The following is a 26631-nucleotide window of genomic DNA, read 5'->3' as shown; positions in this document are numbered from 1 at the left end:
TTATTCTCTTGTCAGATATTTCAGTAGTATTTTTTCCTTTATGAACAATAGTGCCATGAACTTTTTAAAAACATTCTCGAATGTGTGTCCTGGTGTATATATGCAAAAATGTCTCTATAAAATTAGGAGTGAAACTGCTCCATCACAGGGAAAGCACATGCTTTATTTTTCTAGGTTATGCCAAAGCAGTTGTACTTCTACCAGCGATGCCTAAGTGTTCCTATTCTACATCCTTGTATTAACAGACTTAATTTTTACTAGTGAAATGGTTTTAATGTGACATCGCACTGTGTATAGCCTTTCTGTGATTACTGATGGAGGGGAGCATTTTCCATATATGATTCATCATTTGTCCTGATTAAAATATAGCTCAGAACAATACTTCCTCCCAGAAGCCTTCCCTGACTTCCCCAGATCCATAGGCTAGACTAGGTGCCTCTACCAGTACTGTGTATATTTTTGTCATTATATTTTGACGAACACTCCACTTTTTAAAAAAATTTATTTATTTATATTTAGAGGGGAAGGGAAGGAGAGAGAGAGAGAAACTTCAGTGTATGGTTGCCTCTCATGCATTCCCCACTGGGAACTGGCCTGCAACTCAGGGATGTGCCCTGACTGGGAATCAAGCCACAATCCTTTGGTTTGCAGGCCTGCGCTCAATCCACTGAGCTACACCAGCCAGGGTTGACAAACTCTCCATTTTTAAAGCTACTTGAGTATCTCTTCTCTAGAGCCTAAAGCATAGTATAACTCATCATTTTATAAGGAAAACTGCCCATTTAAAATGTATTTTTTTATGGGGGGCGGGCAGGGTTGGGAATATGAGACAAAAACCTGTACTTGAACAAGAATTAAATAAAAAATATATATTAAAAAATAAACAATAAATAAAATGTATTTTATTTTTTTAATATTTAATCTTTTATTTATTAACTGATTTTTGAGAAAAATTTAAAATTATTTATTTATTTATTTTTAGGGAGAGGGGAAGGGAAGGAGAGAGGGAGAAAAACATGCACCCCTTACTGGGGACCTGGCCCACAACCCAGGTATGTGCCATGACTGGGAATTGAACCAGAGACCCTTTGGTTCATAGCTCATGCTCAATCCATTGAGCTACACCAGCCAGGGCTAATCTTTTATTTCTTTAAAAATATATAATCTTGCCCTGGCTGGTGTGGCTCAGTGGATTGAGCACCAACCTGTGAACCAAAGGGTCACTGGTTCCATTTCCTGTCGGGGCACATGCCTGGGTTTCGGGCCAGGCTTCTAGTAGGGTGCATGTGAAAGGCAACCACTTGTTGATGTATCTCTCCCTCTATTTCTCTCTCTCTTCCTCTCTCTCCAAAAATAAATAAGTAAATAAATAAATATACAATCTTTATTACATTTTTTCATTACCATTTAGTCCCCATAGAGCTCCTCCCCACAGCATGAGAAAATTGCCCGTTTTTCACACTCAATTCAAACTTATTTAGAAAAAGGAATTTATTGGGTTATATACCGAGAAGCCTAGAAGCATATCTGACTTTAGAAATGGCTAAATCTGTGGTAGGCAGTTAGACAGACATCAGCAGAGCAGGGACAATGGGCAAGGTACGGAAGGTCGCTAGGGAGGAAAGCCCCAGGAGACTAGCAATTGGGAAAACCAGGAACCTAGCTCTCAAATTTATCTTTCCTCCACTAGTATAGTGCTGGTCATGCAATTTAGATCCCCTGACCTTTTTCATATTGGTGGGCATGTGGCTGGGACCTTCCCCTGATCTTTTCTCCCCAGGCATGTTGCTAGTCATGCAGGTTAGACCCCCTTAAAGGGGAATAAACAAGGGAGCCAGAGAATAGCCCTTAGGCATTAAGCCCCCAGGACAGTGACGTTCTGAATCCCATAAAATACATCTGGGCCTCAGTTGTCTCTCAGTTCCAGGCCCAGAAAAGCAGCAACACCAGACAAGCGAAGTCATGGCTGACATCAGGACTGGCTGCACTGACTAATGACCCCTTGTGCTGGCATCAACCAATCAGTAGAGAATCAGTAGAGACCACAATCCTGAAAGGACACGCTTGGAAAGCTGATAAATTTTCTACTGGGATCCTCCCCTGAGACCTCCAGATAACACCCTTAGGATGGAGGACCCAGTGGGGCTCCCTCTCTGGAGCACCTGCCTGCCATTCGCCACCCCTGTCCCCCAGGCACATTTTCCTTGCCTCTCTCTCTCCCCTAAGCTCCAAGGGCCCTTCTTTTGCCTCTGTAACTTGTTTCCTGAGCCCATTTCATTTTCTTTTTCTTTTAATTTTATTTATTCTCATAGAGAGGAGAAAGGAGGGAGAAAGAGAGGGAGAGCAACATCAATCTACAATCTCCTACACATGCCTGGACTAGGGATTGAACCCACAAGGCAGGCATGTGCCCTGCCCAGAAATGGAACCAGCAAATTTACTGGTTTGCAGAATGACACTCAACCAACTGAGCCACACCAGCCAGGGATAGGTTTTATTTTATTTTAAGTCTTTTTAAAAATTGTTGTAGTTTTAAGTAATACATGGATTTGGGTACAGGGTTTCTAACCACACAAAGGGATACAGAATAACCTGAGAGAATTTGTGTTGTATGCCTCTGGTGGTGAAAAAAAAGGTACAAATTGCTCTTTTCATTTGCAAAAATAACTAGCATTTGACTAGCACTTTACTGAACAAAGTATTTTCACATATATTAGTTAATTTAGTTCTTGTAATAGTTCTGGGAAGTATTTTGCCATGTATAATATATACTTTTTTGCCCAATTTTTTGAGGGAAAAATAAGGATGTGCGTTATACGTGAGTAGTACTAATTCTGTATCTAGATAAATATTTTTAATTCTTTATGCTCATGCTTTAAAAATATAACTGTAGAAAGCAATAACAATATCCATATGCAAAATAATGCCCTGAAATATGATAATCGGTTTTGTTTCTAAATATAAATAAAATTTGAATTAAAAATGAAAAACAAAAATATATTTTTTCCTAAAAGTTTAGGCCCAAAATGTGGGTACACATATTATGCAGCAAAATATGGTAGGGTAGGTGTTATTAGCACACCTCAATGGTAAGGAAATGCAGCAAGCCGAAATACAGGTAGGCGTATATTTTATAGATGGTTTCCCACCGCATGTTGTTTTCTGTTGGTACTCATCACGTGTAATCATTTCTTTTATTCAACAAATATTTACTGGGCATCCGTTCTACGCAATGAGGATGCAACAATTTCTGTATCCCTTAACCTTACATTCTAGTGGGGTAGGGGCAGACAGACCATAAAATAAGAATATATAGTACAGTAGATGGTGATTTGTGCTATAGAGTAGAATAGGAAACGCAGATACGAACTGTTTAGGTATGTTTCAATTTTATATCGTAATCTCCAGATAGTAATAAAATCTCACTCCCATTTACCACACTCCTAGTACTTAGCCCAGCACCAGTCATTTATGAATACAATAACTTCATATTGAATAAATTATAAGCCTTCTTAAAACCAAGCAGTTGGGGGGAAAAAGTCGGTAAAAGTAGACATTGACCATTAAGTACATATTGGATAATCTAATCATCCGCAATTAGTGTCTATTAATTTAACTAGCAAAGTTCTTTTTAGCATGTTTACATTACAGAATGAAAACTGTGTTAAGGGTTTTTAATAGGTCGATTTAGGTATTTCAAACACTTAGCTATCTCTTTTGGCCCTACTGGTGAGCATAAGCTTTTGTGTGTGTGCTCTTAAAACACCAAAAAACAAAAACCCACACGTCCAGTTCTCCGGGTATCAACAGTAGGTTTCTAGAAAAAGATCGCCCTTTGGGGTTCCTACTGAGGTGCTGGGCGGGGGCGCAGCTAACAAGCCATTGAACCTGCAATACTGAACTAACCCTAGAAACAAACTACAAAAAGTGAGGCAAGCTCTAACCCCCACGTAGTGCCCAGCCAAAATCTTGACCTCAAGATGGCGTCGCGCAGTCACAAGATTCAATCAGCTCCAATCAAAAATGGCAGAGTGGGTCGTAATTTACCGCTAGAGTCGTTCTTGTCCCCACTAGGCTCTCCTTCTCTATGGTTATTCGCCGGGGCGTGGTGACTGAGAGCCAACCGGGAAGGCGCTCTATATGCGTTCTTCTCTATGGTGCTGCTCTCCACTCCCGGGGCCGCAGTGCACGCCGGGCTAGAGGAAGACCTCCAGAAGCTCCCCGCGCAGCGCGGCAGTGTTTGCGTTGCGGCCTTTGCGAGCAGTCGCTTTCGAACCGGGGTCCCGGCGAGCGGCGCGCAGAAACCTCGAGCCGGTGGATTCGCCTCGTAACCCGGAGCCCAGAAGGCCTCGAAGACCGTGCCGTTTCCTCAGCGGCGGGTGAGTTCACCCCTGTGAACGTTTGTGGAAACCGGGTACCTCGGCTGCGGGAGGAAGGAAAAGCCGGGGAGGCTCCGAAAGGGCCGGGGTGGGACTGGGGTAAAGAGGGGGGCTGGGTGGGGGAGGGGAGGGGCCGGGCACGAGGCTTGGGTTTCTTCATTTCTCGAAGGTCTCGGAAACCAGTGGGCCCGGGAGGAGCCCGTGGAGGCCGGACCTACTCACTGCCAGTGCTTTCCTTCTTGCATTGTCGCCCACTTTCCCTTTTCGTTTCACGGTCGGTCGCAGTGAATCCCGTGGGCTCCTTCTGAGGTCCACGCTTGCCACAAAACGATCGGTCTGCCTTTGGGCAGCCGTTCTCGGGGGCCCCTTTCTAACCCGAGCCCACGGAGCCCGGAGGCGGACTTCCCGGGCCTAGGACTCGCTTGGCCCAGGCTCTGCCCAGAAGACAGCCAGCACTCACCCTTTCTAGAGAGGCGCCGGCCACCAACGGATTTCTTCCCCTTCCTCTTTGGTCTTTTAGAGCCCTCCCCTGAGTGACCTGCCGCCCCTCTCCGCCCCCCAAATTTAGCTAATGCCCACCTCTTTTAGCATCCCCCCTCCCCCCGGTTTGCTGGTCTAAGATTGTGGTGAGTATTGTGAGCCTGCCCCTTTCTCCATTGGAGGTTGCAGTAAACTATCTCCATTCATTCTAGGAGATGACCAAGCTCCACATAAAATGTATTATTTCTTTCTCCTCCTTCTTTGGTCTTCAGTACTGCTTTTTAAATACGATTTTCGAAATAGATCTAGGAGTATGAAGATTATTTTGAAGTTATGTAATACGGATTTATATTGCCATGGAAAAGCCAATTTGATAACTGGGCAGCATGGAGCGGACCAAAAGGAGGGAAGAGATTGAACTTTTGCACCGGACCACTAATAGTGTGAAGTACTGTGAATTACATAGTTAGCAGTAGTATATAAACAGCTTTTATATTGTCTTGGGAGATTTAATTTTTAAAAGATTGTTTCCAAAAATATTCAGCCTAGAGAGGCATTTGGCTGGTCATCAGTTAAACATGATTCAAGTAGATACTGTACTATTGTCATTTTAACTTTTCTTAGATCCTTTGTTGCCCACATCTGTAAAGTAAGGATTGTAATAGAATTCTCCTTTTAGGTTATTGGGATTGGAATTACATGAAAAAAAATACATGTAAAATTTTTAGTGCATTACCCAGATAGCATAGTGTTTAGTCCGTATTAACTGGTGGCGTTATTTAACACTTTTCAGTGATATACAAGAACCTAACTCTGATTGTAACATTCTTTCAGTGTAATGTGAATAGACAGTGAATAGACTAAAACTTTAACTTTTAAAGTCAAAGTTAATTCTTAACATGAAATTTCTCATTGGCATGTTATTACCAGAAAAAGGCACTGTGACACAGTGAAAACAGCCCTCGGATTGGTAATTAGAGGATGGTGGGGACCTTGGGGTCCCCAGCCACTCATTGTGTTCCCTTGGACGAGTTAGCTTTTCCATCTGTGAAAGGACCATAAGTGTATCTGCACAAGGTAATTTGGGAGATTGAGAATAATATATTTCGAAGGCTTTTGTAAATGAAAGTAAATACTAATGTTAGTTGCTGTTTTTATTAAGTAATTCACCTTGGGGTCACTAATTTCCTTTTTTTGGTCACCAGAGCAGATTTCTTTCTTGTCCTTTTTTTTTTTTTTTTAAGGTAGAGAATTAGAACACTCTTAGGAAGAAAATGGTCTTGCTGTTGCATATAGGCACCATGTATTAATGGTAGTTTGACTTAAGTTTATTTTGTGGTGTACTATCTTTTTATTCCTTTGTGTTAAGGCTTTTAATATATTTAAAAAATAAGTTCATTTTAACTTTGGCTAACTACTTAAGATCTAATATAAGTTTGGGATTTTCAAACACTTTCTTGTCCATAGACAAACTAGCTATATGTTTTTCTTGATTATACATGATTTAGGGGAAAATGTTAACTGTATTGAAACTTTGGCAGCAGAAGTAATCACTGCATCTTTTAAGGTCTTACAAGAACATTCCGTGTACTTTTTGAACCTCTCTATAGTCGTTGACACCGCCACTGTCAGTCACCGTGATTGTGATTACTCAAAGATTTTGAGTAGCTTTTTTCCTACTTTTTAAATTTGAAAATAAAAATCGTTTCCACTTACCAGAATTAATGACATTGCTTTTTTAAACTTTATTTTGACATAATTTCAAACTTCAAATAAGATCACAAGAGTCGTACTAAGAATTCTCATATATCTTTCACCTAAATTACACAACTGTTAACAATTCAGCCATTTGCTTTATCCTCTCCCCTTTTTCTCTATATGTTTCTTCTGAAATATTTTGCTGCTAAGTTGTATATGTGGTGTTCCTTAACCCCTAAACATGTATTTCCTAAAAACAAGGACATTGTTTTATTTAACAATAGTACAATGTTCAGAATCAGGAAATTAATATTGATGCAGTGTTATCTAATCTGCAGATCCTATTTTGCCTGAAATATCCTAAATTAGTATTGCTTTTTTAAATAGTAGCTTTATTAAAGTGTAATCAACATAAAATTTAGTCATTGTAAACTTACAATGAAATGACTTTTAGTAAACAAGCAGAGTTGTGCAACCATTGCCCCAAAGGATCCCTCTTTCCTGTTTATAAACAGCAGAGTGGAAATCTCAGCAAATGATCAGCTCCCTTTTGGGAGACTCAAAAGACTTATATATGAAAAGCTTTTCTGTGAAAGAAAATGTTGGTTAAGCATTTCCCATTCTTCTTTGGACATAGAACACTGTTTCCCGGGAATAGTTTCTGAAGACTCCAGGTCTGGAAATTCAGTGTGAGAAATGATGTTTTGAGGGGCTTGCTTTGGTTAGGCTGGGGCGGTTCTGTCAGTCCACTGTGTCTCAACCCGTTATACAGCAGGCCAGGAAATGGTGCGTGCTACACTAGTTCTTTATATGCATTGTGGGACCATCAGACTGGCTAAATAAGTACGTAACTTAAAATTTGCTCTTTCAGAACTAGTAAAGTCATACTTAGAAAAGAACCTGACACATAATTGGAGCTGTAAATTTATTGAGTGAATGAAAAAGTTGCATAGGAGTATTTGCTAAGGAGAGTCTGTTGGTTCATTTGCTTTTTTTACTATGTCAGAAATTTATCACAGGGTATCCTGATGGGGCTAGACTGTAAATATGTCCCTGGTGAAAATATTTTGTTTTTATCAGGATAAATCTGCAGGGAGAGGGGAATGCATATAAGCATTAATGGTATTCTCAGGAATGCAGGGGGAAAAACGGTTTAAAAGAGTATAGTGAAAAAGAAGCAGAATACATGCATATGTTGAGTGGTAGAGATAAATCTTACCTAGAAATGTGTTGGGGGTTTTGTTGCAGAGGGGAGACCAAATTTGTTGAGATAACATTTGCTTAGAGTAAAATGCACCCATTCTAATTTCAGTGAATTTTGAAAGATGCATAAACCTGTATGACCATTGCCACACTAGAGATACAGAACATGTCCATCATAGGTTCTTGTTTTTTGTTTTTAATACTTACTAGGTAAAAATGCTTTGAACCTTCTGAAAGTGAAGCACAACTATTCAAGTAATTTTAAAATGCTATTTAAATCTTTTCAGTCTAATAAAAATAACCTCTCCATCTCTTTTTCTTAAATCCCACACACATTCGCTTAGCAGTTGGCTACCTTCATATTATATCCAGAATCTAACAACTTGTTACCACTTTCACCATGCCACCTGTTCCAGACCACCCTCTCTCATCTGGATTATTGCAGTACCGTTTTTTCTGTTTTAATCACCTGAGGGTATGTTTATAATTTTAGAGAGAGAGCAAGGAAGAGAGAGACATCGATGTGAGAGAGAAACATCAGTTGGTTGCCTCCCATACATACCCCTTCTGTGGATTGAACCTGCAGCCAAGGTATGTGCCCTGACTGGAAATCCAACCTATAACCTTTTGGTGTGTGGGACTGTGCTCCAACAGAACCACCCAGCCAGGGCTGGAGTAGTATTTTGTTTCAACCCTTGTTCACCAGTCTTACCTTAACACGGTGACCACAAATACTTAAAATATAAGTCAACTAAAAAAAATGAAAAACAACCTTTTAATATTTTCCAAAATCTTCACAGTGGCCCACAAATACTCAGCATTTATTTCTGACTTCCCTTGTATACTCTGCCCCAGCTGTTGGCCTTGCTTTTCCTTTTGTGAACCCTCCGTGTCCACCTCTGGCTCTTTGTATTTGCTGTTTTCTTTGCTTGGAAAGCTGTGGCTCCCAGAGGGCTTAAGAGGGCTTCCTACCTCAGCCTTGTTCAAGTCTTTGTTCAAATGTCACCTTGGAAAGGCCTGACTACTGTATTTAAAGTAAAGCATTCCTAGCTCTCTTCTCAACTTCAATTTAGAAAGTAATAGTCAAGTTAGAGGATTGCAATTATCAACTGTAGGTAAAGCCTGATAAACTTTATTTATGGTTATAAAAGCTTATTCTTAATCATTTTCACATATGTCAAAATATATGAAACTTTATGTTGAGTCCTGGAGATGTGGCTAGGTTGGAGCATCTTCCCTTAAAACAAAAGATCAGCCCTGGCTGGTGTAGGTCAGTGGGTTGAGTGCCCGCCTGCAAACCGAAGGGTCGCTGGTTCAATTCCCAGTCAGGGCACATGCCTGGGTTGTGGGCCAGGTTGCATCCCCAGTAGGGTGTGCATGAGGGGCAACCACATGGTGATGTTTTTCTCCCTCTCTTTCTCCTTCTCTTCCCCTTTCTGAAAGTAAGTAACATATATATATTTTTTAAAAAACCAACCATTGTGGCTTTGGTCCCTGGTTGGGGAGCATAGGAGAGGTAGCTGATGTTTCTGTCTCATATAGATGTTTCTCTCCCTCTCTCTCCCCCTTCCTCCCTTCCCCTTACTCTAAAATCAATGTACATGTCCTCTGCTGAGGAACTAAAAAAAAACAAAACCAACAAACTATGTTGAGGTAAGTGGTTGAGACTCTCATTTTAGGATGTTTAAAATGAATAATATCAGAGATTACCAGAAATGTTTGTTTTTGAATTTGTATAAAAGCCATTATCTTATTAAGATTACCTCTACCTTTGAAGTTCAGCCTATGAGCAAGCAAGTTTTGAACAATTTGAGGTAAAAGGGAAATTTTTTTCATAGAAAAATTAGAACTGAATGGAATGGGCATATTGGCATAAACGAAAATTAAACATAATGTGGTTAACTCTTTACAGAATGAATTATACATTTAAAAGCCGTGAAATAGTGTTTAAATACCAAGAACTGAGGTTTTACAGAAAAAATACTGTTTTTATCTAATACTTGGGGAAAAGGGATTCTGAAGATGAATTCATGGCCCAATCTTTGTAACTGTTGTGAGGCTAAGCACTGGTCATTGTTAACATCATACCTGGCACATGGGGGCTTCTTTATAAATTGGTTTAATGAGGTCCTCAGAGTTTATTTGTTTACTGATTCATTCATTTATTCAACAGGCATTAATACCAACTGCCCTCCTAGGAAAAGTGCTGAGATAAGAGTATTATAATACAGGAGCTTCTGTAAGTAGGACAGTAGCCCTCTGTTTTAAAAGGAGATATGCTCTTGCCTTATAGAATATTTGTTTTTACTTTTGGACAGAAGCATTACAGATAGATTATGTAGCAATACAACACATTTATAACTTTAAATTAGTGTATTTTTCCTTTTTTAATTTATGCTGATACCTACTTACTATTTTAAAGCACTTCCAGTGTTTTATTAGCTAAGTATATGAAATGATGCTAGGAATTTATTTTAGTTGTAAAACCTTCCAGATATTTTAAGTGTATTGTATTTGCTGAAATTGAAGTTTAGATTTTATAGAATATTTTAAATAAATAATTAAATCAAAAGAACAATCTGAGGAAAACTACTGTATTTTGCCATGTATAATGCACACTCTTTTGGCCCAAATTTTTGAGGGAGAAAGAAGGATGAGTGAGCATTACACATGGGTGTAATGATTATACACAGTGGGTGTAATAATCCTGTGTATAACGCCCACGCAGGTGTGCATTATACATGGGAGCACGTTATACATGGCAAAATACGCTAGCTGTGAGCACGTGCTTCTCTAAGACTTGCAAAGAAGTGTCTAATAAACAGCTAAAAAGATAAAGGAAATACAAACTGAAAGGAGAGTATTGTTTTACCTATCAGGTCCTTATAATCTAAACACTGATTTCCTCTAGCACTGGTGAAGGTTGAAGGAAAGGGCATACCCATATACTAGTGGTGGGAGTATAAGTTGGTACTCTAGTTCCAGAGGATGAGTTGGAGATAATGTGTGGGTGCAGACAGTAATAATCTGTATTATGCAGTTGCACAGGTACATAGTTACATGTCCAATTTGTCATGTTCAACATTATTTGTAAGAGGTAAAATGTAGAGCCAACATTAATGTTGATTGAATAATTATTGTATGTCTGTATTATAATAGTTTACTGCCTTACAAAGAATGGACTAGAACTTTATGAACTGACCTCTTTATGTTAATAAAGAGGGAGAAATGCACATAACAATGTAGTATGATTATATTGTTTGCAGAAAAACACAAGTGATTGTATATTAGTTTGTATATAGAAAGATATTTAGAAGAATACAACGATATATACCAAACTGTTGGGATTTAGGGGCGAGAAAGTGGAAGACATGCACTTTTTATCTTCCCTCTTCTGAAGGGTGAGTAAAACAACGTATAATAAAAGAAAATAGTAGAGACAAACATTTTTTTAAAGCTTCTGACAACTCAAACTCCTTCAATTACAGCACATAGGTGGGGAATTTATCCTAGTGTCCAACAGAATAGATGCTGTTGGTCAGGTTGCTGCCTTTGGTGGCGTCACTGATAATAAATAACCCACTTTTTCTGGTTGCTTTTTAAAATTGGTGCATGGAATCCACCTAGGACATCCTAATATTTTCTGCTTTTTAAAAAAAAATCTTTAATGGGGAAGGGAAGGAGAGAGGGAGAGAAATATCAGTGTACGGTTGCCTCTCATGGGTCCCCTGCTGGGAACTGGTCTGCAACCCAGGCATCTACCCTGACTGGGAAGTGAACCTCGATCCTTTGGTTCACAGGCCAGTGCGCAATCCACTGAGCTACGCCAGCCAGGGCTATTTTTCTACTTTTTCAGATAGATATGGATAGTTGAATATGTTGAGGAGAACATAAAATTTCAGGGGAGGAAAAGTCTTAGATATTTAAGTATTCCTTTAACTAAAAGTGAAAAATACGTTTCTTTAAGCAGGGGTGTCTAACCCATGGCACCCCCCACTGCCCCAGCCGCAGGTCACATGCCCTCCATGATGGCTCTGAATGTGGCCCAACACAAAAACCGTAAACTAAAACATTTTATGAGATTGTTTTGTGAGCACTGTGTTTACTGTGTGGCCCAGGGACACCAAAAGGTTGGACACCCCTGCTAAATTATTGAATAGTGATATCACAAACCAGATGAAACAATTCAATGTGTTCTTGTGTTTTTCTTTCTTTTAAGATTTTATTTGTTCACTTTTATAGAGAGGAGAACGGAGGGAGAAAGAGAGGGCGAGAAACTTCAAGGTGTGAGAGATACATGGATCAGTTGCCTCTCACACGCCCCCGACCGGGGACCTGGCCTGCAATCCAGGCATGTGCCCTGACCAGAACCAAACTGGCGACTCTTCAGTTAGCAGGCTGGCACTCATTCCATTGAGCTACACCAGCCAGAACTATGTTGTGTTTTTAAAAATCAAATGCTAGCATCTGATTACTGTATGTCAACTTTAAAAAGAGCTTTACATTTCAAAATGAAAAAGAAAAGATAAATCAAATGCTAACATCTGATTCTTGAATTTCATTCATTCATTCACTTGTTTATTACATTTCATTCAAGAATGGCTAAGAGGGTTGCTTTTATGTTTAGGAAAAATATGACTTATGTATCCCCCTTTTCAGGGGGACCTCTGGCTACCTTTGAGCAGGTGCTTGGCCTGGGCCAGACACTGGCTCCGTCCTCATATGCCACCTCCTGCTCTCCTGACTATAAAAAAGGAGGACAAAAGAAAAATTATGACATTTAAAAATATTGACTTTTAGGAGAATGAAGGAGAGAAAAAGATTGATTTGTTGTTCTACTTAATTATGCATTCATTGGTTACTTCTTGTATGTGTCCTGACCTGAGATTGAACCTACAACTTTGGCATATTGGGAGGATGCTCCAACTGACTGAGCTACCCATGGAGTCTATGACTTTTTTCCTCATTGTTATAAGTTTTATTTTTCTCTTTATATTTGAATGGTTGGTTACTCTCTGACCTGAGGTCAGGAGATTCCCCCATCTCCACATTCATTGCCCAGGTTTGTAGTTGAGGAACTGGCCAACACTGAATCAATACATACTATGTAATTTTGTAAATTAGTTTTCAGAAAGGTGCTAATAGGTATTTTAAAAATGGATGCATCAGAACAATTTTTAAAAGTAACTTAGAAATCTTCCCGGAATCTGAATTTGGTTTGAAAAGATTCATTGATATTTGGTATTTAATTTTTGGATATTAACTGAACCTCAAAATTTTTTTCTTCCTTTATATGTATTCCCATATGATTGTAGGAGTCTATCCTGAATTTAGATCGTGTACATTTTGGGAACTTATTTTAGAAAAGATCTAAGTTTTAAAAATTCTCAATGGACAGACAGAGAAAAGAGGGTCTTTGCCAACTCCTTTGGGTAAGAAAACTTTAGAATTTTGCAGATACTCTAAACATGAAGGCCAACAAACCAGGCATATTGAATTGTAGAGTTTTCAAATAAAATGATTTGTCATGATTTCTTTTTTTAGACGGCTGCAGTAAGAATGTCTTTCCCCCCTCATTTGAATCGCCCTCCAATGGGAATCCCAGCACTCCCACCAGGGATCCCACCCCCACAGTTTCCTGGCTTTCCTCCACCTGTACCTCCAGGTAATTTTGTGAGTACTGTTGTTTTAACCCATACTTTTATTTTTGCATTATTTATGTTAGGAAGATGGTATGTATGTGACTGTGTTAGTAAAGATGCCTGTAACATCATTTTGGAAATGTGATGTCCCTAGACATCTAACAAATCAGGCTACTCCCTGATTTGTTAAGATGAATCAGCACTGCCAAACCAGATTTTCAGTGTTCTTTTTTTTCTCTTTGTGAATTCTTTTTATTTTTTTAAATATGTTTTATTGATTATGCCATTACAATTGTCCTATTTCTCCCCTTCATTACCCTCCACCCTCCACACCCCCTCCCCCACCATTCCCCCCTTTAGTTTCTGTCCATGTGTCTCAAGTTCTTTAGATTCTGTATTTCCCATACTATTGTTGCCTTACCCCCTGTCTATTTCTACTACCGTCTATGATACTTATTCTCTGTACCTTCTCCCCCCCTTCTCCTCTCACTCCCCTGTTGCTAACCCTCCATGTGATCTCCATTTCTATGGTTCCACTCCCGATCTAGCTGTTCTCTTAGTTTGCTTTTGTTTTAGGTGTGGTTGTTAATAACTGTGAGTTTGCTGTCCTTTCACTGTTCATATTTTTGTCTTCTTTTTCTTAGCTAAGTCCCTTTAATATTTCATAACATAAGGGCTTGGTGATGATGAACCCCTTGAATTTGACCTTATCTGAGAAGCACTTTATCTGCCCTTCCATTCTAAATGAAAGCTTTGCTGGATAGAGCAATCTTGGCTGTAGGTCTTTGGATTTCATGACTTGGAATACTTCTTTCCAGCCCCTTCTTCCCTGTAAGGTCTCTTTTGAGAAATCTGCTGACAGTCTGTTGGGCACTCCTTTGTAGGTGACTGACCCCTTATCTCTTGCTGCTTCTAGAATTCTCTCTTTCATTTTAATCTTAGCTAATGTAATTATGATGTGCCTTGGTGTGTTCCTTCTTGGGTCCACCTTCTTTGGGACTCTCTGAGCATCTTGGACTCCCTGGAAGTCTATTTCCTTTGCCAAGCTGGGGAAGTTCTCCTTTATTATTTGTTCAAATAAGTTTTCTACTTGTTGCTCTTCCTCTTCCCCTTCTGGTACCCCTATAATTCGGATGTTGGAGCGTTTAAAGATGTCCTGGAGGTTTCTAAGCCTCTCCTCATTTTGTTGAATTCTTGTTTCTTCATGATTTTCTGTTTGGTCCACTTTTTTTCTTCCTTCTGGTCCACCCCCTTGATCTGAGTCCCAGTTTCCTTTCCATGACTATTGGTTTCCTGTGCATTTCCCTTCATTTCAATTAGTTTAGCCTTCATATGTTCCTCTAATTTGTGACTATAATCAACCAGTTCTGTGAGCATCCTGATCACCAGTGTTTTGAACTGTGCATCTGAGAGGTTGGCTATCTCTTGGTCACTTAGAAGTATTGGCTCTGGGGCTTTGAGCTGTTGTTCTTGAGCCATAATATTTTGGTCTGTTGGCGCCCCTTATGTATGAGGGGTGGAACCTTGGGTGTTCACCATGCGGGGCAACCCAGGTTGCTGGGTTGTGATGCTGTATGTTGGGGTGGGGTCAAAGAGGGGCAATGGCAGACCCCTCTGCTGCTTCCCCCAAGTCACTGGGGCTCTTGGGGCCTGTTCGGTCTGTTTCACTGCTCCCTCCTTTCCCTGGTTTATCTGCACGCAAATGTGTGACCATGGTCAGCCTATAGCCTTGTGCCCTCACTGGGTCTGCTGCTGCAACCCCACACCTGGAATCTGCCAACCACCGCCTGCGCGCCTGGATCGGTCCAGCCGATCTTTCCTGTGCAACCCCGCTCCAGCAGCTGCTCACTCCGCTCCTCTTACCGGTCTGGCTGAATCGTTCATTGTTGTCAGGCTTCCGTATAGTTCAATTTTCTGTGTTTTGGTTGTGTTTTTGTTACTAAAACTTTGTTGTCTTTAAGCTTGGTTGTGTGAGGAGGCACAGAGTTTCCACCTGTGCCCCCATCTTGGCCGGAAGTCCAGATTTTTCAGTGTTCTTGCCTGGTTTTGTCAGTGCCATAGTAGTGTGGGCATTAGTTCGTAGAGTGGTAATGCTGTTAATTCTGATTCTGTTTGCAACAGCATACAGTATTTCTTTCCAGGGAAGCATAGTTGGTTGATAGATCAGATTTTAGTTGCAGCTCATTCACTACTTGTATTCTGTGTGCTGAGTCAATATTTTAAAAGGTAAAAAAGTGAAATGGTATGTATGCTAAACTAGTGTAATATTTGGAGACCACAGTACCTATGCAATGTATAATTTCCTTGACTTGGCTTATAGGTGCAATTAATTGAATTCTTAAGTGAGATAATAATGTGTGTGGTTATCTTGTACATTAAATTGGAAAATAAAGTTGAAGAACAACCATAATTTTTTTGTAAAATGTAATGTATGTGTATAGGAAAGGAAGTTCCCCCCCACAGTTCCTGAATTTCCTTCCCCAAAGATAGACTTTCTTATGAACCTCTAGAGTGTAGCTCTCTAGAGATACGTTCTGCATATCCCAGTGTATTTATTCCTTCCCATGTCTCTTTTTTTAGACACTCGACTAGTATTACTCTGTTCACATTTTGTGCACTATGCGTTTTTTCACTCTAGCATGTGTAGATTTTTATAATGGTAGCAGTATAATTTTTAATGTAATTTCTACACTGCATGTTGAGGTAAGAAATGTACAGTTAAACTTTTAGTAACTTGAAAAAGGAAAATTTTTTCCAATTTGTCTTCTCTGAATGGTCAAGGGCACCAGCCACATAGATTGCAGTAATAAACAAGGGTGTGTGTGTCTGGTGTGTTTTGTTTTGTTTTGTTTTTTAAGATTTTATTTATCTTTAGAGGGGAAGGGAAGGAGAGAGGGATTGAAATATCAATGTATGGTTGCCTCTTGTGTGTCCCCTGCTGGGAACTGGCCTGCAACCCAGGCATGTGCCCTGACTGGGAATCGAACCACAATTCTTTGGTTTGTTAGGGCCATGCTCAATCCACTGAACTACACTAAGCAGGACTTGTTTGATATTTTTCAAAGTTAAAACTGAAAAATTAGATATGAACTGATTAATAGTAATTTTGAGCAACTACTGTATTTAAGTGCCCCACAAATGATCTCAGATAATCTCTCATACACTCTGAGGAAATAATCACCTCAGTAGAACTGAGGAATCTAAAGCTGAGGTTAAGGACCTTGCCCAGGGTTATATGTCTATAGTGGTAGAACTGAAGAATTGAACCTGTTTACTTTGGAACCTTAAGGGTTTTTTCCCTGTTTTTGTACAATCTTATGTAGTCTAATCAATAGCTATCTTGATTTTAAAAAATATTTTACTTACTCATTTTTAGAGAGAGGGGAAGGGAGGGAGAAAGGGGGAAAAATGCATGGTGCATTGTCCTGCAACCCAGGTGTGTGCCATGACTGGAAATTGAACCCATGACCTTCGTTTTGCAGGCTGGCACTCAGTCTAGTGAGTCACACCAGCAAGGGCACAATCTTGATTTTTATCTTTTAGAAAACCGTGAAGTTCCTTTGAGTAAGTTATATTGGAAAATAAACGGGTAATGGTAGATATTTAAGAATTTATTACCAATCTTAGGTGGATAATTATCTTAAATTGATGCTAAGTTTGAACTGAGGAGCAATTTCAGAACTTCTTGTGCTATATTTAGAAGCATTTTAAAAGTTATATTGGAAAAATAGACACATTCTGCCCTCATTGCAACCTTTTTCTTGGTTCTCAAAGGTAAGATTTCTTTATTACTTGTCTGCACAAGGACTCTGAATGCAGTGGCTATTGATGAGTAAGCACCGCAGTTGAAAACAAAAATTTAGTTGTCAATAGTAGATAGCCCATTGACAGCTCTTAAACCCTCAGAGCAGCAGCTTATGAGATTTTTCTATTTGATGGTGACTGAGATTACTGATCTTTGTTTTTATTGAAGAACCAGGAATAACATTCTTCCTATGTTTGCAGATTAACTTCTCACTTGATAGTTAAGAAACTTTCAAAGGATTTTTCATTAGTATTTGTTAACCCATAAGTGAATTTGTGTTTGTGAGAGTTGCTGATTTTGAGGATGTACTGAACTCGATGAACATGAATCAATGTCTAGAATTTTATCCTCCTTAAGGCAAAAGCATGTTGTGTTAGCCTTTTTGCTTTTAGAATCGTTTTTTGTATGTAAGTTTATACAGGTTGACCTGATGCCACATTGCTTTCGAAAAGAAGGCATTCATCAATATCTCATTAGTCGTACATTTTTCCACCTACAATGAACTGTGACTGAGAGTACTTGCACGTGTGGCATGCAGTTGATAGAGAATACAGCCATATATAATGGTGTGTTCACATACAACTCATCATGCTCTTTCCTTAGGAACCCCGATGATCCCTGTACCAATGAGTATTATGGCTCCTGCTCCAACTGTAAGTATTAATGTTAAGGAGGAATTAGGAGCTAAGAGTATTGATAGTACTTTTAAAGCTAAAAAACTTGATAGCCTTAAATTATTTTTAATTTGTTTAAAAGAATACTAGGTAGGGTGTGAGCATCTGTTTCTATCATTCTCTTACTTGATTAAGTACCATTTTCACTCAGCTGTGCATATATGTAGTTGTCCCTAAAATATACTCTCTAAATAAATAGTTTTATGGTCGCTCTTATTTTTTAGATTCATTTATTTACTAGTTCAGATTTAGGACATTGGCTTTTTAAATTATTTCCTCATCTTTTGTCTTGGTTTTGAGAGATAAGAGAATGATGAGACAAACCTGATCTTTTTTAATTAAAAAATGTAAGAATGATCCTAGCAGAAATACAAACTTTGAAATGAAATTTTTGTTGAATCTGTTTTTATTCTTTCCTCCCACCTGCCTAATTTTTAGCCATTCCCAAGTTATTTTTTCCTCTTTTAGTATGATGTCATAGTTTTACTGAAGCCTTTCTCCTGGGGAAGTGTTTCATTATTTAGTCTTAGGTCTTGAATAATTACACACATTCATCAAAGCTTCCGTATACTCGAAGGATCCTAGTTAAGAATGTTAATATACTATAACACATGAGTAAATAACCCTCAGCTGTTACTTAACAAGGTATTTCTTTTAGTTCATTGGTGGAATATTAGGCTTCATTTGGGATTCCTCTATGAGAGAGGGTAAATCTCGTTATCTTCAACTGTTTTTATACCTGTCCCTTTTGAAAAGGGAGGGGAATGGTGTCATTCACATTAGAAGGAAGATGGGAAGTAAGTAGACAGATGAGACTCTGCTGTGAGGCAGACCAGTAAGGAGATAATGGTTCTGTAGGTAGGGGCGGGGAGGGGGTGGAGTCCAGCTTTTCTTGTATTGAACACTAAATTTTTGGTCATTCTGGAAAACTTCCATGTGACAGGTATGCCTAGTCTCTTGCATCTCTTCCTAGGAAAACAACATTTGCGGTTTGAGGCCGCTCCCCCAGTTCACCACATTTACTCAGTGCCTGTTGTGGGTGTTTTGCCTAATTCAATTCCATATACAATGATAAGTAAGACTATTCCTTCCTCTGGAAAACTGAAAGTTGTAAAGGGTAAATTTTAAGTGTGAGCGAGTGCTGTGGGAGTATTTGAGTATTCTGCAACAAGATTAGCAGGGATAACTGAAATTTGTTGTTATACTAGTACACAGTACAGTCGTGAAAAAAAATTCTGGATATATTTGATAATTTTAAATCATTTATGATGTTTTAAACAATAAAAAATTCTCTTAAAGTTTCTATTGAAGTTATTTTTGCTTTTCCAAGTTTTTAAAAGAAAAGTAATCCAGCAGTAGAACTTTACTTGTCATAAATGTTTGCATTAATGACAAATGGTATGTGCTTTAGGAGCTTTAGATTAAGTATGTAGACCTTTTAATAATAAAGTGCTATATACAGGGTGGAGGAAAAGTAGGTTTACAGTTGTATGAGAAACAGTTTATTGTATTATTGTTTGTTAATTATGGTATCATTGTTAATATGAAGAACTGCGAACCTGCTTTCGCCCCACCCTGTTTTCATTGATTTTTTTGCCTAGTGTTAACATTAAACATGATAGGAAATTTAATTGCCAGGTCAAATTTTATTGCCTTTCTTCCTTCTAGGTCTTAGTACCCACAGTGTCCATGGTTGGAAAGCATTTGGGAGCCAGAAAGGATCATCCAGGCTTAAAGGCAAAAGAAAACGATGAAAATTGTGGTCCTACTACGACAGTTTTTGTTGGCAACATTTCTGAGAAAGCCTCAGACATGCTCATAAGACAGCTTCTTGCTGTGAGTTAAACTGTTTTATTTTTCATTAAAAAATTTTTCTGTTGTTAATTTTAAACTTGGGAAAAAGTAGAAAGAGGACTCTGAATAATTATTTTCTCCTTTTAAAAAAATTTTCAGTCTACAAAAAAAAGTTGAACAGTGCAGTGAGCTCCCTTGGAGCATAATTTTGCCGCATTTACTCTGTAAGCATACACTACATACTTGGTGTGAGTAATTGGAGAGTAAGTTGTTACACGACATTTCACCTCTGAATACTTCTTATGTCTCCTGAGACTGAAGACATTCTCCTACATGATCACAAAATCATTATTACACTTAGGAAATTTAAGGATGATACAGTATTGTTAACCAATACACATGGTTCTTTTTTAATTTTTAAGTTGAATTTCATCAATAGCTATTTTTGGTTTTGATGTGTGATCCAGTCAAGGCTTACACATGGCATTTAACTGTTCCACGTCTTTAGACAGCTTGTTTAAAGAACAGTTCCTTGCCCTTTGTTTTGGTTTGCTTGCTTTGTTTTTTGTCTTTTATGACACTAATTTTTTGAAGTCAGTTCATTTTTTTACAGAATATCTGTCCCAATTTGAATTGGAGTGATTGCTTATAGTTATATTCGGAGTAAGCACTCTTGGCAATAATACTTCATGGCTAGTATATTGTTCTCCTTGCCACACAGCAAAAGGCACACAATGTCTCTTGGTTTTATTTTTATTTATTTATTTATTTGAAGTATATGTTTGTTTTTTTTTTAAGATTTTATTTATTTATCTTTAGGGGGGAAGGGAAGGAGAGAAGGAGAGAAATATCAATGTATGGTGCCTCTCATGAGTCCCCTGTTGGTGGGAATCGAACCGCGATTGTGTGGTTCACAGGCCTTCGCTCAATCCACTGAGCTACACCAGCCAGGGCTTCTTGGTTTTATTTTTGGTGATATTTAGTTACTCCTTGGTTTAGGTGGTCAGATCTCTGCTTTGGGAGGGTACCTGTTCTCCCTTTGTCATTAATAAGTGATCTCTGGGTTTATATTTGAAGATCGAATTCTTTTTCCCAGCAACCTTTATTGACTGATTGTTTTTTTAAAGTTTTGTTTTTTCTGAGCATAAAAAGTTGTTTTGACTTGGCAAAGTCATTGGTTTGTTTTTTGCCTTAGTTTTAAAAATTTTGTCCTGGTGATACCTACGCATTATTAAGTAAAATAGCGCTCAGTGATTTTATGATGAAAACAGTGCCCATACTTCTACAATAATCTTCCTTTTTCTTGGAGAAGTTTTAAACCTTTTCCTTTTTTATTTTATGTACTTACAAAATGTACATTATTGCCATTTGTTTTGTAAATTGTATGATCATTGCATCAAAAAGTGATTAGAAAATAGCCCTGGCTAGCATGGCTCAGTAGATTGGGTGCAGCTATGAAACAAAGGGTTGTTGGTTCGATTACCAGTCAGGACGCATGCCTGGGTTGCAGGCCAGGTTCCCAGTAAGGGGTGCAAAGATTAGAAAATAAAACACCCACAAAACTGAGCTTTGTCAGATCTCAATATTTTGTGATACTAGCTTCAGATTTGTGATACTACTATCACTATTGTTATATTACTTCCCCTTGAAATAAAACATTATAGTCAAAAATCCCAATTCCTATTTCCTTCTTTTGCAATGTAATTGCCACAGATAATGCAGTGTCCTAAATTTAGAGTTTGTAATCTCTGTGTATATTTTTGCTTTAGTTGCATAATTATAGATCGGTTAAAATTTGTTACTCACAAGTTTTAATTCAGTATTTCTTCACAGTTTGCTTTTTTCACCTAACGTGTAGCTTTATTCACTGCTATTTATTGCATTATAGAAACATACCATGAGTTGTAAATTTTTTACTCACAGTTACATAGATTGTTTCCATTTTGTTTATGTTTTGCTATATTATTACTGGTACTATGTCTTCATAGGTGAACCTAAAAATATTTTATTATATATTCTCTTGGAAGTGGAGTTTCTGAGATAGGGCATGCTTATCTTCACCTTTACAAGATGTCAGTTTTTCCCAAAGAGGAACATTGGGAAGGCATTTAAAAAAATACCTTCTTTGACATATAATTTATATACCATAAAATTCACCTTTCTAATGTATAATTCGGTGGTTTCTCGAATATTCAGAAAGTGGTACAAACACCACCACCACTAAATAGCATTTTTTTTTAAGATTTTGTTTATTTCTTTTTAGAGAGAGGGGAAGAGAGATAGAGAAACACCGCTGTGTGGCTGCCTTCCATGTTCGCACCACCCCCCAGCCCCTGGCCCACAACCCAGGCATATGACCGAGCTGGGCACTGAACCAGTGACCCTTTGGTTCTCAGGCTGGCTCTCAGTCCACTGAGCCACACCAGCCAGGACTCTTTTTCTTTTTCGGAAGATTTTATTTTTTAGAGAGAGGGAAAGGGAGGGAGAAAAGAGAGAGAGAAACATGGGTGCACATCCAAACTGGAGCCCTGACTCAACAACCCAGGTGGGTGTCCTCACTGGGCATTGGACCGGGCCTTTGGTTTTCCAGATGAATCCCTCTGAGCGCACCAGCCAGGGCGCTAGAGCATCTTCATCATCATCTGAAATAGAAACCCTGTACTGTTACCAGTTGTTCCCGCCCCGCCTCACCCCAGTCCCCAAAACCACTCTTGTACTTTCTGTCTCTGTGGGTTGGCCTGTTCTGGGCATTTTACATAACAGAATCATAAATGTGTGGCTTTTTTTTTCTTTCAGTTAGCATAATGTTTTCAAGGTACATCTATCTTATAGTTTGTATTTGTACTTTAATCTCTTGTGGTCTGATAATGTTAGTTAGCTGCTATACCACATTTTGTTTACTCATCAGTTGATTTACAGTTGGGTTTTCTACTTTTTGATTGCGAATAATAGTGTATGTGTGTAGAGGTTTTTTGTGGATATAGGTATTTTTTTTTCATTTTGAGAAATCCCTTTAAAAACCTGTTCCTGATTAATATGTGCAGCCTAGTGTTTTATTTTTAGGTTTTCTTTGGATTTCTAAATTTATCTCTTCTTTTCCCTCTCCACTCATTGATTCTTTCCTTCCATTGTTCTTTTACTTTTAAGACTTTTCTTAAGTGTCTGGTTATCTCTGATTGTTCATATTTAAGAGTAAAGGATTAAAGGGCTTTTGTATAAGCTGCATTTGTAAAATGCTTGGCGTCATTCTAGCCAACAGCCAGTAGTTTTAAATATTGGTACATGGATGTCTTTTTTCTTTTTTTCAAATATATTTTATTTATTGATAGAGCAAGAGAAACATTGATTTGTTGTTCTACTTACTTAGCATTCATTGGTTGATTCTTGTATGTGCCCCCCACAACCGTGGCATATTGGGCATTGCTCTAAACAACTGAGAACCTGGCTAGGGTTGTGGAGGTCTTTTCTTTAAGGCTGGTGGGTTTCTCTAGAAAACTTCCAGTTTCATGCCCAATGAGTGAGTATATGATTGGCTGCCTGTATGTGTTGGGTAAAGGACTGAGTTCAAGCATTTCCTTATACTTTTATTTTCTTTTCCTGTTACCCACTCTCTATATCTATAGGTTTCTTTGTTTTGTTGAATGAGTTAGTATCCATTCATTCTGGTTTTTCAAAATTTTGTTGAGTTTTTGCTGCTGTTTCCTCAGCTATATAGCTGCTGTTTGCTGCTACATTAGACCTAAAGGTTTTGTATCTTTTTTATTCTTTGATATTCATTTTAGTGGTTTCTCTGAAGGGAGATGTGAAAAATTCATTCATATTCAGCTTTGACATTATATATATTTTTTTCATGTAATAAATCTGTGGGAGTTGAATTTTAAGAAACTCAGTTGCTAATGGGGTCTTTTTTTTTTTAAGTTATTTCCCTAGTGAGAATATAATTGTGCTTTTATTTGCCTTATAAGATTGTTTATTTTGTTAAGTAGTTACAACATTTTTTTTCCTTTCTAAGAAATGTGGCTTGGTTTTAAGCTGGAAGAGAGTACAAGGTGCATCTGGAAAACTTCAAGGTAGGTACAGTTTTCCTTATTTATTGAGATCATTTTAACCTGTGTATGTTAATCACTTGCAGCATGTTTTATTATCATTGTTCTTAATCATGGGAGTATTCTATTAGCATTTTTTGTCTTCTTATTGGAATAGGATTAAAGGCAATTGAGAAGATGTTGCTGAGCATTGAGATTAGAAAGTGGAAAAGTATAACAGGAAGGAGGTAGGAAAGAAAAAATATTATGCAGCCCAGTTGTTTTCTTCTAAGATTACAAAGCTCTTTTTGTCTCAGAGCAGGAGTGATTGATCAAGATGGGACAATTGGGATTTACCAAGAAAGTAGGAGAAAGATGATGAAGATGGTCTGGTAGTCTTGAAAGCATATTGTTCTTTTCATGCTTGTTGATAGAAACACCTGTTTTATAGGCTTTCTTTAAACACCTTTTATTATGGAAAAATTCATATATATAACATTAAAATAGTAAGATCAACTCCCATGTATTTATCATCTGGTTTTAACATTTATCATCAACTCTTGGGCAATCGTGTTTAACCTACACTCCATCCATTTCCTCCTTACATTATTTTTAAGCAGACTTATCATGAGATTATTTTGTCTGTAAATATTTTAGTGCATGTCTCTAAAAGATAAGGTTTTTTTTAAAAAAAAAAACATGAAAATACTATTATAAGACCTAAAAGAATTAACTTTTTATTTCCCCCGGTGCCCGGGTTTTTTTTTCCTTTCTTTTTTTTTTTTTTTTTTTAACTATTTTTCTTCATGTCATTAAGTCAATATTGAGAGACCCAACATTGAGTCAAAACCCATTCAGTGTTCTGATGTCCCTTTCCCTCAAATGTCTCATTTTTTAATAGTTTAATTCAGGAACTGGGTAATAAGGTACACACATTACAATTGGATGACATTTTTTGTTTGAAAATGGAATGTCACGTTTTGTTTCTGTTGTTTTTCAGGTTTTATTTCTTTATTTTTAGAGAGAGGGGAAGGGAAAGAGAGAGGAAGAGAAATATCAATGTGTGTTTGCCTCTTTCACGTACCCTATTGGGGACCTAGCCCGCAACCCAGGCATGTGCCCTGACTGGGAATCGAACTGGACACCCTTTGGTTTGCGGGCCAGTGCTCAGTCCACTGAGCCACATCAGCCAGAGCGGATGACATATTTTAACTATCTCTTTTCCCTTGAAGTATTTGTTGAAGAAACTGAGTCATTTGCCCACTAGTGTTTCTTTAGCGTGGATTTTCTGGTTGTAGCTCCAGTAGAATAATATGCCATGCATCTTATCCTCTATATTTTATGTAAACTGGTTAGTAGTTGTATCTTGAGACTTGATCAGATTTGAGTTTGTGCTTTTTTTTTTTGATGCTTTTATTTGTAAGAATTCTCTAAAAGTAATCTTTCATAAAGAGACATGTTGGGGCATCTTTTTTTTTTTTTTTTTTTTTAATGGTAGCAGCTATTGATTGCCAGTGATTAAGTTGATTCATTGATTGGGGTTTGGGAAATACAAGTCTGTTTTGAAGAATTCTATCATTTCTTCATTTGAAGAACAAATCTTCACTTATTAGTAGAATACTTCTATAAGGATAAATTTTTCCCTTCATCTACTCTTGGTTACTTTAAGGATATAATTTATATTGAAGACCAGGATAAATGCTTTGGTTCTTCATTTTATTTTGTAGAGCTTGTTGTCTTCAACATCCTCTAGCAGTGACTTTCCTTTTAAAAAACTATTTTGAATTTATGGATTGAAGCATAGTCAGTTTGTTACTATTTTATTTAATGTGGATTATTTGCCATTATCGTTGTGGGTGAAGCTTAATCTCTGATCAGTTAGTTTTTTCTGCAATTTTGGATTTCCATTGGTTTCAATGCAGGCCTGCCTTTGATAGCTTCTTTGTTATCTGGAATGACAAGACATTCTGAGCTCACTTTAGTAGATTTTCTGCTTTGGATTTGAGATTGGCCATTTCTCTAAGGGGCTCTGGTTCCTTTTAGTGGGAAACTGCTTTCAACATCACAGTCTAGGAATTAAGTGTACTCACTGTAAGAGTGGTTTGGTCTTTGCTTTTATGTCCTTCTGGTGCACATTAATTCGAATTTCGGACTAAGAGGTTTTTATTTATCCTTTTCTGGCATATGTCTGTATTTCCTTTCTCCCACACTGAGAATCCTGAGTTTCAAGGACGCCTGGGATAATAGACTATTTAATAATTACTGGCTTGCTTCACCTCACATTTCACACACAGTAATTTCAAGCTAATAACAATGCTGCCATCAAAAATAAAATTACTGAAATTTTCTTTTTTTATTGACAGATCTTTTCGTCCTTAGGATATGTCACACTAGAAATGTGTGGTCAAATGTTCAGTTTGAAATTCACTTAGAATAGTTTTTCTCTGTGTGGTTACGTCATTAACTGTGTACATGCTTGGATTTATTTGTTTAATTTAACTTTTAGTGTTTAGGTTACTTTTTAATTTTGTTTTACTATCTCTGACATAAAGGCATGGTAATAATAGTGAGACTACCCTAGTTATTAAAATGAAACAGATGTAGAAAAATTAGATGAGTAACTAGGATAAGAGATGATTACTTTTATAGTTTAGCTTCTCAGAAAAGTGCTTCATTTACATTGGAGCGGCCTGTTCTCACTTATTTGTAGCTGTTAGAAAGTCTGGATGGAATGAATTCGTGAAGTAATTAACAGTCTCAATCATGAAATTTGTTGATTTTGCTAACTTTTTTATCAGCACTTCTAATACGTTGCAATTTGCCTGATTAGAATTTTTTTCCTTTCCCCTCTTTTGGCTTCTCCCTTTTGGTTGAGGGTGTAAAAGTGAAACCCCTTTCAAAGGTAATTGAAGGAAAGGGAGGAGTGCCAAC

General features: G+C 37.9%; 1 protein-coding gene across 4 annotated transcripts in view; it reads left to right on the top strand.

The window, feature by feature from the left end:
- Positions 1-4191: 4191 nt before the first annotated feature.
- The window catches only part of RBM25 (RNA binding motif protein 25), a 54952-nt gene continuing 32512 nt past the window's right edge, over positions 4192-26631 (top strand). The window contains exons 1-6 of one of the 4 annotated variants that reach the window (XM_037031639.1): positions 4192-4379; positions 8254-8351; positions 13305-13425; positions 17811-17860; positions 19550-19717; positions 23688-23745. In XM_037031639.1, coding sequence (XP_036887534.1) covers positions 13320-13425; positions 17811-17860; positions 19550-19717; positions 23688-23745 — 382 coding nt within the window. In that variant the 5' untranslated portion in view covers positions 4192-4379; positions 8254-8351; positions 13305-13319. Of the gene's footprint in view, positions 4380-8253; positions 8352-12076; positions 12112-13075; positions 13193-13304; positions 13426-17810; positions 17861-19549; positions 19718-23687; positions 23746-26631 lie in introns of those variants that run through there. The other 3 variants (XM_037031638.1, XM_037031640.1, XM_037031637.1) reach the window with 3 other exon arrangements.

The sequence above is a fragment of the Sturnira hondurensis genome, unplaced genomic scaffold (assembly GCF_014824575.4).
Source record: "Sturnira hondurensis isolate 20B ecotype Veracruz unplaced genomic scaffold, ASM1482457v3 Scaffold0021143, whole genome shotgun sequence".
NCBI classification, from domain to species: domain Eukaryota; kingdom Metazoa; phylum Chordata; class Mammalia; order Chiroptera; family Phyllostomidae; genus Sturnira; species Sturnira hondurensis.
Note: the sequence above shows the minus strand (reverse complement) of the source record. Positions and strands in the feature narration are given on the sequence as shown.